At 38.0% G+C, this 15,973-nt stretch overlaps 1 protein-coding gene across 1 annotated transcript in view; it reads right to left on the bottom strand.

The window, feature by feature from the left end:
• ATRNL1 (attractin like 1) overlaps window positions 1-15,973 on the bottom strand; it is a 706,327-nt gene that overhangs the window by 16,106 nt on the left and 674,248 nt on the right. Inside the window, exons 29-31 of the mRNA XM_049697035.1 lie at window positions 2,971-11,410; window positions 2,629-2,710; window positions 1,816-1,886 (exon numbers count right to left, since the gene is read on the bottom strand). Coding sequence (XP_049552992.1) covers window positions 11,286-11,410 — 125 coding nt within the window. The 3' untranslated portion in view covers window positions 1,816-1,886; window positions 2,629-2,710; window positions 2,971-11,285. The remainder of the gene's footprint in view (window positions 1-1,815; window positions 1,887-2,628; window positions 2,711-2,970; window positions 11,411-15,973) is intronic.

Below are 15,973 nucleotides of genomic sequence, written 5' to 3'. Positions count from 1 at the left end.
AACAAAGTGGAATACTGACAATATGATCACATCGAGATGTAACTTGTAGTTGCAAAGTCACATGCGATTAGATCACTGGCACTTTTGTGACTCAGTGATATGACATGATTAGGTCTGAAGCCAGACCATGAACACGCACGATGATTGTGTGATTAACCAGGCCGCCTAATGGGCCTGGTGAGTCACAGCATCTGAAAGTCTGAGACTGCCTGGAGCTGAGGAGTTAGAGCTCATTTTCATGATAGCTCCAAAAGATGAGATCGCTCACTAGAAAGGGGAAAATATCCCTTTGATTAAAAATGTTTCAGTTATTAGATATTATAGTAAGGGAATGATGGTTGGAGTTTCTGACATCATTTTCTTGCCATTGTCTGAAGGTTTTGTTTTAAGTAATCACCAGCAGGTTCAGGCAAAGCAGCACACTGTGATAGGTTCTTTCCCATATCTGCCACTTGCACTTGGGAAGCTTAATATGCTAAGCCTTAGTTTTCTCATCTGTAAAACAGGGATTCTAATATTCCTTTGTTATTGGTTGTAAGAGGATTAAATAACATGCAAAGTGTCTGGCACATAGTAGGTGCTATTAACTTTTAGGAGATATATGTCAAAACAGAATCATCTTCAAGAAGCTTGTTTCATACCCAGTGATTGATTTTAAGGGTAAATGTAAATGCAATTAAATTACCATTCATACGTATACATGAGAACCTAGTCTCCCCAACCCCAAACTGCCTTATGATACGGGAGTCAGAAAAACCCTACAGCACTGATGGAACCAAAGCAAATCACAATTGAACTTATCACATTACGTGGGATAATTATACAGCTGAGGGAAACACTAGGCCAATTCATGACCCACCGACATAATTATGCTACATGTCAAGGAAAGCTGAGCAAATGAGGTCAGCCTGTGCAGTGGGTGGGCAGTTGCCCAGACGGAGGCTTTATGAATGGGCTTCCCTCCGAAGCTCTATATCAGCAATTTTAGCACCACTTCGAGAAAGGAAAAAGAATTGGGCCCTTAAGTAGAGTTCCCCAAACTTGTCTGTTGAATTAATTGGAGCCCTTATTTAAAACAGATACCCGACAGAGCCCCAGATCATTCTTATTATCAGCAGGGCTGGAAAACATCAGCCTGGTCCGGCTCTTCACAAGTCAGTCTGGCTTCTGGCATTGCCCATTAGCACAGGTGTACTAGATCGTTATTTCCATTCAAAAGTTTGTTTGCAAATGTTTGTGATTCCAGCAAAGCCCTCAGGGGATCTCCATGAATTAAAATGTAGGCACTGACGTCATCTCTGTGCCTAAATTCCCCACTTAGCCCCTTCCCAACTGGTCCAGAAATTCACCCAGAGTTCACCTCAGAGACACACAAGGCCCACTGCTTTCTGGTAGAGAATCTCTGAAAACACACTGGAATGTATGAGGAACACGGACTCATTGTTCAGTGCTGCACTCAAACCATGGCTGCCTCCTTCTGATTGATTTGTTTACAACAGCAGTTCTCAAAGTGGGGTCATCAGCTCCTGCCTCAGCACCACCCAAGAACTTGTTAGAAATAAAACATCTCGAGCCGCATCCCAGAACTTCTGAATGAGAAACTCTAGGATTGGGCCCCAGAAATCTATTTTAATAAGCCCTCCAGGTGATCCTGATGTACTCTAAAAGTTTGAGAACCACTGGCTAAAAATATATTTTTTTCTTTCTCACTTATTTCAATATAGTGAACCAGTAAGTATTTAACTAGTTAGGCCTCTCAAGCATTTCTTGAGATTTTTCTATATTCAGTTAGAGGAAGGAAAAAAAAAAACCCACCTCATTTCACGTGATTGACATTCCTGCAAAGTGATCTTGATTTGAGGACATCAAAATGAGACGATCAAAACCTGATGGTTAGGAAAGAAAGGCAGTATTTTAATTTCATTACTTTGAGTATTTACGTTCATAAGCCATAGTCGCCTGATGAAGTCATTTTTTACAAAAACTATGGTCGAATCATACTGTAATTCCTCTTCAAGGTGCAACTTTTACATAGATTATGAGTGTTTCCATGTACATAATGCAATGTGACTCAGCAGCTCAGACTGTGAATTCAGGACATTGTCCAAGGGGTGAAAACAATTTTTTAAACCTAATGCTCATTTATGACTCAACTTCTGTAATTCATTTGTAACATATATGTGAATATACTTTTACATAAACATGTTCTACATTTACAAGTGTATATAATAAATAAGGGTATGAGATGTATGTATAAATACATCCTATGCAGAGAGAGAAATGCTTGTAAATAAACAGGCTTTAAATGGGAGAAGTCCATGAAATATACACACAAATATATGAGGAAAACCATATTATGTAATACAATAGACTCTATTTAATAATTCTCACATTGATTTATAAAACTCAAAAAACCAAGTTAAATGAACAGGAATTGAAAGTGCATGATGGATGCATCCCTCATAGCACTTAAATCTCTTCTACTTGATTAAAAATTCCTAGTTCCTCTTCACTGAATTGTTTAGAGTTTTTGAGCAGTCTCTGCCCTGATTAAAACAAATTAGCATCAAAGATCCCCTGTTGAATGAGAAATCATTAATTGAGAAACATGCAATGCTCCTTAATTACCTTTAGAACAGTGAGAGAACAAATAATCTCAGGTTCCAGAGGGACCTCCTGCTCTGTGCTGTGGACTCATTTCTTGTAGCTGCTGGAATAAAACTCAAGTTGCAAACACTATTGGGGAATATCAATGTGAGCTTCAGTAAACACAATGCCGATTGTTTATCTAAAAGCAAAATATCTAGATAATGACTAAGAAGGAAGAGAGAAAAATGTTTTACTTTATTATCTTGTTGAGAGCTTTAAAAGTGTTTTACATATGCCAATAGTGACTGAGAAATAATGTGAGCTGTTCTTTCTGATACAAATTTTAATGCTTTGTGTAAAATACTTCATTTACGTAATTACCTGCTAAAATTTCAGATGCTTATGTACAGATGAGTAACTTTGTCACTTAACAGTGGAACAGAAAGCACCAGGGTCAAAATTCATCAAATCCAGCTTACAAATAGAAAGTCAAATCATGATGCTGCACCTGTCATTTATTCCTTTATGTATCAATATAATAGTTACAAGAGCTTCTGTAGGCCAGTGAGATACGATGCATCCCCCTACCTTCAAAACCTAGAAAACACTGAATACTAACCCATGGGAAAAGCATTAGGAAATCAAATTGTTGTAGGTGTTATGACAATGTAAAGAATATTACCAAAGGCTTACACACAGTGCCATCTGGACAGCCTTCTGATAACAACAGTCATATGGGACTGGATCTGAGGTTCTGAAAACTCTCTATTTCTCATAAGCACCCTGGAAGGAAGGAAGCATGGTGTGTGAGACTTGTCATTCAGCTGAGGATAGAATCTTGGTTTTATTCTGCTTTTCCCGGGTCTCCATTTTAACCACTAGATCATGAGTCAACAGCCTTTGAAAAAATTGATGGAATTGATTCAACCACCTCTGCTTCCTTGGATATTTTTGGTTCATGTATAGTTTACAGACTGGTTCATATAATATCAAGCACAAGACAGCCAAACAATGCTTCCATTTCGAATTGATATTAACGTGGTTAAGACACGATTCTGGAAATTTGCTTTAATTTTAGTGACACGAAGTGACTTGTTTTATAAGTGGAATTAAACTTTATACCAACAGTCATAGTAAATTCCAAACTTTGTAGAAATGACTAATTATTATTCTTTGTTTTCTATTTCACCAAGATGATATATTTGACATTGCCATAATCTTTGCAAATATTGTAAATAATCTCTTAGAGATTACACTGCAAGGGCAATTATCAAGACTACATCAAGAATATGTACACAAAGTAATTTGCACCAGAGAGAGAGAGAGAGAGAGAGAGATAATTAATTGCATTTATGAAGTGTGAAAGGATATAAGAATCTTATGACATACTGGAACAGTAGAAAAATTGTTATTTTTTTTCTCAAGGGATTCCCATGAAGGTATATTCTTTTTTGGCCATTCGACTTTAGGACAAAGTAATTCTCAATTCACTAATGTGCAAAACCCATGAGGTTCATATGTGCTGTCAAAGTAAGAAGTACTACTGAAAAGTCTACCACATAACCATCTTCTAAGTATGGTTTAGAAAAGGAAATTCTTGTCACTAAAACACTGCATATTATGTATAAAAACACAGACGAAACATCGTTACATATCCTTACAAACTTCTAGTTTGTAAAGCTCATCATGGACAACTGCTTCCTGAGAAACAAAATGATGCTATTTGGTATTTTTCCCTTACAGAAAAGTTGTTTCCTTTAACAGCCAACATCTTGAATTTCTGCATTGGAAGGTCAAACTGGAGCTGTCACTTCAGAAATCAGCAAGGAGTGGATGTTGTATATTCAGTCTTTGTTTCCTCTTCCAACTAGTTCATCTGCACATAAATGTTCAGGAGACCATATTTTTTTATACTCCCAGGACAATGAGCTTCAAATGAACCTGGAGTTCTAACTCTCAGCAGGGAATAGTCCTGATAAGTAGAATATCCCATTTGCCATTATCTATTTGTGTTGCAAGGTAATTCATTTTGGGTTGAAATCAAATTGTTTTAAGCTGAGCTGGTATTTTTATTGGTGTCCTTCCAGCTGGCCTTCCTTTTAAGTACCATCGTATTTCAAACAAGCTAGATCTAAAGGAAAAGATTACTGCTGCCAATGTGCGTTGTCACAAGGGAACAAAGATGTGCAAGACCTATTTTATGTTACTTATGTTTAAAGCATTGATAGTGGTTTGAGAGCACTAGTCTGCTGCTGGGGGAAATAAGCTGACTAATCAATGAAGGGTCAGGAAAGATGTGTGATGATGGGAAAGAAAATCTAAAACAATCTGGTGGTATTTGCTGTAAAATTACCATTTAAGGTTGAGGAAGGTAATATTTGCAGAATGTAATAGACAGTGTAAAAATCCTGAAAAGCACAACTCTGAATTACCAGGTAACATATATCAGTGGTTTCTATTGCAATTTTATTATTTGGGAACTTTGGCACATATATGCCCTTTAGTGTTACCAAAAATAACCAAGAGAAGAATCGTTGCTCGGTGATTCCCTGAATTTAACCTTAAATCTTTTCATGGTGTAAGGATAAAACATTTAACTCTAATCTACTTCCTATTTCAACAACATAAGCCCATCACAACACCTAAGTAAGGTAGGTGAGCATTTTTATCCCAGGTTACTTAGAAATAGTTTAGACAACTGGTCCAAGTCATTAAAAAAAGTTGGCATTTGAGTTCACATTAAAACTCAAGTGTGTCCCACACAGGACTATTCCAAGATAACTTATACATAACTGAAAAGCACACCATTTAAGATATCTTTCAGCAACAGGTGCGACAGAGGCACAAAGAACTGTTAGAAGAATTTGCTCACTAATGCCATTTTCTTAGGTGGATTTTCTAGAGTAGGATCTCCTACCTGACCACGCACACAGCTGGTGTAAAGAGGCTTGTGCTTAAACAGCTATCTTGCCTGAGTGAAAACTTCACTTCTGCCCAAAATAAAAGTGGTCGAAGCTTTTGATGGTGAGGAGAATACAGTGTTTCTGCAGGGGTCTTTGACGGGTTCGGTTTCTTGTTCACTTAGGGCTGCTCCACAACCAGTCCTCGAACAGGGCAGAATTATCTCCTCAACAAAGGGTGGGAGCCCTGGAAGGCAGACAGGTCAGAATGGGGGAGGGAGGTGCAGTTTCCGAAGCTCATGCAAAATACCATGTGGTCTCATATTTACAAAGCAAAATAATACCTGCTGTTTTCACTTGAATGGCTGGAGAGAGCAAAGCTCAACAGAATGTATTGGCTGTTGTGGCTGTGCCAGGCCCCCTCATGCTAAACAAGTAGGGGAGTCTGCTGGAAATTGGAGAGGGAGTTGCATGTTTATCAGAAAGGGCTGTGGGTTAGACCTGAGAGAACGCCGGCCCCTCACTTCGGCCACTCACAGGTGACTTCTCTAAGGAAACCTCTTCAGGGCCAAGAAAAATAAATTTTGAGTTGAAATCTTCAAATCCCTTGATAACCACTGATCCACCATCAAGAAGTTGAAGAGGAACCTGTGCCAGGCTCGGATGTTCGGAGAAGCTGCTTTCTGTTGTAAGGAAAAGGCGCTCCAGGATTCGACTCTGAGCTCTTCCTGCTTCAGACACATCTTCATCTGGGCTCCTCCCCAAAACTCTTCTCCCTCTTCTAACGCTTCTGGGGCATGCTAGCCAGGCTGGGCAAGTTTCTCAGGGCAGAGTGGTCCTCTTCCCTGGCCTGACCTCTGGGAGGTGTGGTGTAGGGCTGCCCAGAGGGGTCTGCTATTTTATCCCTCAGAGCACAGGCAGGACCCCCCTCAGGGTTAGGCCTCAGGTCAGGCCCTGAGCACAGGGGGTGCTTGGTCCTCCTGTGGGGTTGGAGAGAAGAGAGGTGTTTGGATCATCCTGGCTGCTCTGCCTCGGGAACACTGGACTGAGGCCCAGAAGAGCAGTAGCACGGACATAGGCCAGGACCCAGAGGGCAATGTGGGGACTAAACCCAAAGCTTGCCAAAGAACAAGCAGACTTTTCTTAGAAAACTCCTCAGCTGTGCCATGGCTGCACCAGTCTCAGAAAGAGGACTTTCATTGTAAGTAAGAACGACTTATGTAAACACATGGTCAGGGCAGAGACCCTCAGTTCTGGCTGGAATCCTGGTCACTTAGGCTCTTGTGAGTTTTGCTTCCATTCTCAGGAACAGTCAGTGTTCAGCATGTAATTCAAAGAGAACATGTAGAAAAGGCTAAGAAAAATCAGGTGAAGAGAGAAAAATGGATTTTGAACGTGGAATTCAATGACCAAATTTTATAAACAAGTCTTAGACGGCAGATGGGCTTTTCCCGCAGTTGAATGCTTTTTCCTGGATGATCTTGAGAGGGTAAAAAATATATATAACAAAACTGCATTTGGCAATGGGGGTTGGAAGATCCAATGTTTTTATTTCAGTAATTAAACTCCTGATCAACAGCATACTATATCATAAAATGTTGGCTTTTTAAAGCAGGTTTGAACTTTCACACAATCTGTTGTAACACTGGCATGCACACCTACATACATATATACTGAGATGGTTCTCATTCATTTAAAAAATTTGAATGTACACTGTAATGTTAAATGTACACTGTAATGAAAACACTGCTGTAACACCAACCAGATGGCTTGTATTCCTTGGAAAATTATTTAAAGCATTTTGACTTCGATAATTTCGTTATTTAAAGAAATTCTTCTAACTGTAAATAAAGGCAGCTCTTTGGCCAAGTGCAATGTCTCCTTAATTTGCCTAATCGTAAGAATCACCGAGGCGCTTTTTAAGCATATGAACCTTCAGGGTTCATCAAGTCCTTCCGTATCTTAATCTCCAGAGGCAGAGGTAGGAATCTGCACTGACCCAGGCAGTCTTATGATCAAGTAAGTTCCAAACTCACCTTAGCAAAATAGCAAATGGTCTTTGGAAGCTGGTATTTTTTTTGTCTATGCGGGTAGCATTAGTTCATTTGATCAGTTTTAATTTTTTACAACTTTTTACACGAAACACTTTTCAAATCATAATTTTATGTTCAATGAAAAAAAAGATGTATCATGTATGACAACCAAATGTAAGGATCGATCCTTCTTGCCAAATTTTGACGAGAAAGTGACAATTGATGTTTCTGTCTAAATGTCACCAAGCAGCGATTTAAAAAATGTTTTACTAAAACTGTATATATTTTGAAAGAGTTAGAGCTGCTATTGACCAAAATATCCAAGTGGTTTTTCAGAAATCTCTATATCCTAGAAATTTAGGAACTTAAGTTTTCATGAAATCTTCATTTGCAAACACCTACTTGGCTTTTACCTATGGTGAAAAGATGAATGAAAAATTAATAGATGAATTCATAAAACAACAGGTAGGAAAAGAGCAGCCTGGTGGCCCCATGATTGTTAATACCAGCTACGCTGCACTGAGGGCCCGTCGTGGAAGCTTTATGTCTATTATCTTCTAGGCTCACAACAACTCTGCAAGGTGGGCACCAGTACTTTCCCTCACAGATGGAAAGTCTGAGGCTTCAAAAGGTTAAAACGTGCCAGCACCACACAGCTCAAAGCTGGTTGCAACATCTGTTCTCAGGTCCAGCCGCCAGTCTGCACTCTAAATGACCCTGCAGCAACACAAAGCCAGGTAGTCACTGCTGTCTTACTGGAACTCAGAAAATGAGATATTGAGAAGCACTGCAAGTAGCGATTACAGGTTGAAATATATTCTACTTGAAGTTTTCCTATTGAACATAACACAGTAGTATATGGCATACATTTTCCTTCTGTGTGTATCACTAAATAAATTTTCATTTAAAAGCAATTATGAAAATCCCAATCCTCTTAAAATGTATTAAATTGATCTGTAAGCATGTGCATCTTTTTTCAATGAGAATTCTCTAACTGTCCAAATAGTGTCCCCAGGTTAATTTTTAAAACTCCATTCTACTTAACCAAAATTTTTCATATTTGGAAGAATAAGAAACCCTAAAATCTAAAGAATTTTTCAAATTCATTCTAAACTGAAATGTACATAATTCTATTAAGATGAGTTTTCAAGAGAATCAGTCATTTAATGCCTAACTTCTTGAAGAATATCTGCATATACCTGTGGTTTGATTAAAAAAAAAAAAAAAAGAAGCTTCCAAGTTAAAAGTGTTTGGGGTGTGGGGAGAAAAAGAACATGACACAGATTCAAAGTGATTATCCCTAAGGTCTTTTCAATCCACTTCACCTGAGGGTGAAGAGTTTTATTGCCAGTAAAAAGCTTTGAAAAGTCGAGAAGATATTGCATAATTAGTCACAGAGTTAGCAATATTTGGCCAAGAAAGGTTTAGTATGACTTTAACTTAACATTGCGTTATGTCCCATAACTGTCTGAAATTCAAATTTCTGAATTTTAAGAATCTGATGGGATTCGAGGTGAATGAGGCTTGACAATTCTTTCACAGTCATTCTATTTGCTTAGCCTCTCTAAAAGCATAGCTGAAATAGATTTTACGTACAACTCTGTATGTTTCCGTATTTTTGTTATATATGCTTTCTCTCACGACAATTGTTACAGAGTATTAAACAAATTGGGCAATCATTTAATTTTTAAATGATTATATTTTTGTATTCACCAGTTTTGTCAATTTATTTTTCCAGGAGAAAAAAAATCAACATTTAAAGCGCCCCCCCAAAAAGCTAATAAAATTGCTTGTTTTCAGGAGACATTTACTAACTTCGCTCAATTTTCTTTTCTTTTTGAGAGAGAGAGAAAATATCATAGGGGGGGTAAAAACAACCAGCTCTACTCCCTAGCCCCCCAAAAACCCCATAGGCTATAGATTAAATTGATCTAAGAATCAGTCTTATTTTTAACGCATGGAAAATAGCAAAATTATCATGCCAACATAAGGAATATATACTATAATTCATAAATGCCTAATTATCAAAACAATGACATAGTCATGGTCAGATGCAACCTAGCAATCTTATATATGATGCAACTACATATTGTATGATCATTCCTGTTATATATTACATTCGTTCCCATCAAATTAAGTTGGCTATGTTTAAATGGCATTGTGAAATAAACATTTAATATCACAACAGGGTCATATTCTGCTACTGCACAACCATAGCATGCAAGTAACTATGCATTAGCTGTAAACAGTAAAGTGTCATTACCTTCCAGAAATCCAAAGAACGTGATAAGTACATAGATAGTACTAAACATCAATTATAGTTAAATGACTTTCATATTGAACAAAACTATATTGTATAAAGCAGATTTGGATATCTCTGTCACTGCTCTCTACACATATTCTGTAGTTCCCTTGAAGTTAAGAAACTGCAGTTCCAAACAAGATCTGTTAATCTACCGAGTTCTAGTGAACTGTTGTCAAAATTAGTACACAAATGATTCTATGTTCCAATGTGAAAGCTGTCTTCTATCATTTTTCCTTTCTGCCGTAATTCAGATTTTTGAATCATTAACCATATGCTAAATGTGGGCAACAATGAACTTATTTTATTTCTTAAACTGGAGACTCTCTCATGACACCGATGCGCTTGTGTTAGAAACAGGAATACTGTAGATGCTTGCCAGCAAATGCTCTTCTCTACTTGGATTCTAAGTGAAATAGTTGGCAGGAAGGAACCTGGGTCATATTATGACTTGGAGGAGGTGCTGTCTCTAAAATACTTTTCATAACGTTTGTAAAAAGCAGATAAAATCTAGCCGCTAGGAGAGGAAGGCCAAAAGAACATGATCTGTTCTTATAAAAATGCAGATGGAACATTTAGGTCTGATCCAATGATTCCTAGGCAATTAAAGAATTACCATATTAGAGCAGAAGCTTGCACACTGTAAAATAACTATTTCAGCTCTCTTTAGCTTTGTGATACTGGAGGCTGGTTTGGGAAGGAGGGCAAAAATGGATTGCTGGACAGGCTTTTCCATGCTCTATCAGCCCTGATAATGAGTTAGGCAGTTGGCATGGACGACAGCAATGTCCTCTTCACTCAGAATTCTAATCAATCTCCTGTGAAGTTGCATACACCATCCGTCCAAATGGACTCGTTTTGGTCTGCATTCCAGTTGGGTGGAAAATAGTCACATTTGAAAACTGAGTTCGGACATGATATGGTCCTGTGAAATATTTAAATACACTGCTTACATCCTACTAAATCAAAATCCTGCTTTTACGTTTACATGAGATAAAACAGCATTTAAAGCCGTTGCAATTGGTTCATTTCCTGTTTGTATACAAGTGACTTAAGTTTGCTTATGAGGCAAAAACTGTACAATTCTCATCATTCAGGCATTATAAAATGTCTTTCTTTAAAGTCTTGGGATATAAACAGTTTGGTTTATACGAATTACATATTTTTCATCTGCATTAAGAAACAATATACATGTTTTTCCAGAGTAATGTTATCTGTGATAAGCCTAAGATAGCCTTAAAAACTAACTTTATCACCTGTGACCATCAATACTGTTACTTTGATAAAACTCATGAACATTCTTTGGCCACTTGGGTCATTGACCATTTGCAGGGAACTGTATCTGGGCCTTGGGACCATACAGAGATTTGCCTCCATAAAAATCGAGGCCACAGACCAGCCTTAATGGAAGCCATTTACAAAGTCAAACATTACAGAACCTCCAGGAGCAGTTTCTGTTTCTCAGACACACGTTCCTTGACGTGTTGAGAGGTGGTGTTTTCGATTTCGGACTCCTGAAGTCTTGTCTTTACTATCTGAAGGCTTCTGTTGTGAAATATCTATTAGGGCACTGGCAATTGCAAGGCCTGGAAAAACAGGAAAAAAACCCACTTAAATGTTTGGTTACATATTTCTGGGATGGCAACAGTGGTGGCCTAGCATTGTTTTACATTCAGCAATCAAACATTTAGCTGCTTATTGGAAGTAGTTTACCCTTTACTTAAAATATTTTTTTAATTGAAGTATAGTTGATTTACAATGTTAATTACTGCTGTACAGCAAAGTGATTCAGTTATACACATATGTTTAAAAAAAAATTTCTTACCTTGGACATACGAACTGTACACATGAAGAAGAGCAAGGATCTAACAGAATTAACTGAGTGACATTGGACAATCAAATCAGTGTGTGACAAAACATCACAATCAGTTGTGGATATGACTCCACACCTTTCTATGTCTGAACACACGTTTGTTCTAAAAGTATAAGAATTTTCAGTATTGTGTGTGTGTGTGCGTGTGTGTGTAACAAAAGTCAGTATATTAAGGTTTTTTTAAAAAATTAGAGCAGCTTTAGGTTTACAGAAAAATTGAACCAATATTGATACATGATTATTAAGTAAGGTCCATAGTTTACATTGGGGTTCACACTTGGTGCTGTACACAAAGTTCTATAGGTTTCAACAAAAGCATATTGTCATATACTCACCATGAAAGTATCATACAGAATAGTTTCACTGCCCTAAAAATTCCCTGTGCTTTACCAATTTATCCCTCCCCTTCTCCTGAGCCTCTGGTTATCACTGATCATTTTTTAATATCTCTATAGTTTTGCCTTTTCCAGAATGTAATATGGTTGGAATCATACAGTATGTAGCCTTTTCAGATTGTCTTATTTCACTTAGCAATATGCCTTTAAGTTCCACCATATCTTTTTTTGGCTCAGTGGCTCATTCCTTTTTATTGCTAAATAATATTCCTTTGTATCAATGTACTACAGTTTGTCTATCCGTTCCCCTATTGAAGGACATCTTGATTGCTTCCAATTTCTGGCAATTATGAATAAAGCTGCCATAAACACCCATGTGCAAGTTTTTGTGTGGACATAAGTTTTCAATTCCCAAATACCTAGGAGCACAATTGTTGGATCACATGTAACTTGATGTCTTAGCTTTGTAAGAAAGTGTCAAACTGTCTTCCAAAGTGGCTGTGCTATTTTGTATTCCCACCAGCAATGAATGAGAGTTCCTGTTGCACCACATCTTTGTCAGCATTTGGTGTTGTCAGGTTCTGGATTTTAGCCATGTAGCTGTATCTCATGGTTTTGTTTTTTTTTTTTTTTTTTTGCGGTACGCGGGCCTCTCACAGCTGTGGCCTCTCCCATTGCGGAGCACAGGCTCCGGACGCGCAGGCTCAGCGGCCATGGCTCATGGGTCCAGCCGCTCCGCGGCATGTGCGATCTTCCCAGACCAGGGCACGAACCTGTGTCTCCTGCATCGGCAGGTGGACTCTCAACCACTGTGCCACCAGGGAAGCCCTCATGGTTGTTTTAATTTGTAATTCCCTAATAACATATGATGTTGAGCATCTTTTCACATGCTTATTTGTCATATGTAAATCTTCTTAAGTGAGGTATCCGTTCAGATCTTTTGCCCATTTTTAATTTTCTTGTTTGTTTTCTTATTGTTGTCTTTTAAGAGATTTCTTTTACATTTTGGATACCAGTCCTTTTTCATTTCAGATACTGTAAGCTCCCTACATACGAATGAGTTTCATTCTGAGAGAGTGTTTGTAAGTCCAGCAAAGTTAGCCTAGGTACCCAACTAACACAATCGGCTATATAAGTACTGTACTGTAATAGATTTAAAATACTTTTCACACAAATAATACACAAAAAACAAACACAAAAAATAAAGAAAACATTTTCAATCTTACAGTACAGTACCTTGAAAAGTATAGTAGTACAGCCACAACGCTGCTGCTTTTATGTTTGCTTCCTGACATCCTGGGCTTGAAATAAAGATAATGTACTACTGTACTCTATACAGTACTGTACAGTAAAGTACACAAAAGCACAACCACTTGTAGAGGATGCAAGCACATGACAATGTACGCCAGACATGTAAACTAATTACGTGATTGGACATGTGAACGCACGTTCAAATCTTTGACAGTTCGCAACTTGAAGGTTCATATGTAGGAGACACTGTATACGTTTGGAAAATATTTTCTCCCAGTCTGTAGTCTGTCTTTTCATTCTCTTAAATTGCTTTTAAGAAGTAAGAAAGTACCCCAGGGATAGAGTTGTGGATGCACATAGAAGAAAGATGACTTGTAGAAATTTAGCTGATGTCTTAAATATAAGAAAAAGACCATTAGTATTATCAGTAGAATATCTACACAAAAGTGGATCTCTAGTTATCATAAGTAATTGAAAGAATATTGTTTTGTTACACTGTTTTGTCCATTGATTGACAGGAACATTTGGTAAGATGTTCAGGAATAGTAAAGCCTTTCCTAAGTTGATACAAGCAATGGCTCAACCAGATGCCCTGGTTTATCACAGCTACACAGGAATCATTTTATCTAGTTTTGGTTTTTGAGTAAAATAAAATGTGCCAAATCCCCATACTAAACCATGAGACCAGACTGCTTGCTTTGAGAAGAGGTCACCAGCTTCCCTTCCCTAAAGTCTTGGAGACTTGACTGTGTATGGAGCTGAACCAGTCCCTGAGCTCTCATAGACATCTTGTCCATGTGCTGCTCTTAGAGGAAGGCCTCACTTTTGGATCTCATCCTATACAAGGTGTCATTGAATTATGTCATTCCTGTGGGTCAATTTATTCTAGGTAAGCCTCAAATATGACCTGGCAAGAACAGACCTCCAGAGATTCATGAACAGAAGGAAATGCCAGTGCAGGGAAATGGACACTATAAGAGGAAGTTCGACTAGCCTAGCGCAGTGCTGTGGAAGTCAAGGGAGGAGAGAAGTCAAGGCGTCTGCAAAAAAGTACCTAAGGGGTCAGCATGTGAGGCTTGCTAAAGAGGCCTTTGGATTTCCTCAAGGAAGATTCTGGTGATCTTGAGTCATTTCCATACTTAACTGAGGATGGAAGCCTGACAGTTAAGCAGGGAATGGAGTGAGAGGGAGTGTGGCCAACAGACATAAGTCTCACGTGCAAGATGTTTGTCGATGGAAAGAGGTAAGTAAGCTGGTACGTAGAGGAAGCAGCAGGGTCAGATGAGATGTACGTGAATGCATATGATTATCTGAGTACATATACATTTTTTAAAGATAAAAGGAGTTTCAGGTACATTTGAAAACAGAAGAGAAGGTATTTATGGAGAAGGAGAAATTAATGGTGTTAGAGAGGGAAGGGATTAAAAAGTTACAGTCATCACCGGCTAGGCTGATAATCTCACATATTTAGTTTTTAAGGGTTGATGTTAAGTAACCTACTCTTTCAGGATATTAATAATTATCCTGAGTTTCTTAGGGATAACATAAGCTCAAAGGTTCAAATTTAAGTAAAATTTACTTTCTTGACCTTTGAAGAGCACATATGAACTTCTGAAGTGTCCAAAATAGATGTTTTAACCACTTATTATGCTGTGAGAAATAATTAGTTTGTTATTTCTGTAAGGGAGGGAGCCGAAGCACATTATTTACAAAAAATCAGAGACCGTGGTTGTGCTAAGTGAAAGTTCAGCACAGACAGACCTTAAGTTTCCACAGATCTCTTGGCACACTTCTGGCAAAACTTACAACCTTTTGTTATTTCATCTTTGGTACCATCTTATCCAGAGACAGCCAAATATGACAAATAATATACGTCTCTTTTAATGTGAACAGAGATCACTTACACTAAGTCCAGTGATCACAGCATCCAAATATGAACTCATGTTATTCATTAAACTGCGGCATGACCTCGTCCAAAGGAGCCCTGAGAAACAACACTTTCCCACTTACATGTAGCTGCAAACATTGTTTTCCATACAGAAGATACAGAGCCAAGAGAGAAGTAAACAGTTTAAGTGGCCAAAACAGGAAATTCTATGCTAATCCTAAACTGTCACTGTATCTTTGTATTTCAGGGTATGTGAATGTGAAGTCTGGGTTTACTAATGATGTGTAAGCTTAGAAACACATTCAGTTGAAAATAATCAATCATAAACCATATTTCAGTCCTTAATTTAAAACTAAAATTACAAATCATGCTTATTTTTAATTTGACAGCTTTCTGTCCTTTCCTATGAAAACTGAACAATTAACTGAATTTTCAGATTCTGTATAAATGGCAATATGTATGCGGGAAACCCTGCTTTCCTCCAGGCAGTGATATTTGAGTGTCCACCATGTGTACTCACAGAGGTCGCTCAGAGGGCCACTTGCCCAGGTCTTATCGTCTTAATGGGCCAAATGCTGCTTTCATTTCATTCAAATTTAAGCTTGAGTCCTTCACTGCACCACACAGCTGGTGGCACACCATGAGTTCTTCTGCATTTTAAATCCTGTAATTTAATTACAAACAGCACAATAATCATAATAACTCTGTGTGTGTGTGTGTGTGTGTGTGTGTGTGTGTGCACGCCTTGTGTCAAATTGTTAAGTGTAAGTTTTTATTACTATGCTTGAATTTCTTCATATTT

Source organism: Orcinus orca, chromosome 14 (genome assembly GCF_937001465.1).
Source record: "Orcinus orca chromosome 14, mOrcOrc1.1, whole genome shotgun sequence".
Classification (NCBI taxonomy): domain Eukaryota; kingdom Metazoa; phylum Chordata; class Mammalia; order Artiodactyla; family Delphinidae; genus Orcinus; species Orcinus orca.
Note: the sequence above shows the minus strand (reverse complement) of the source record. Positions and strands in the feature narration are given on the sequence as shown.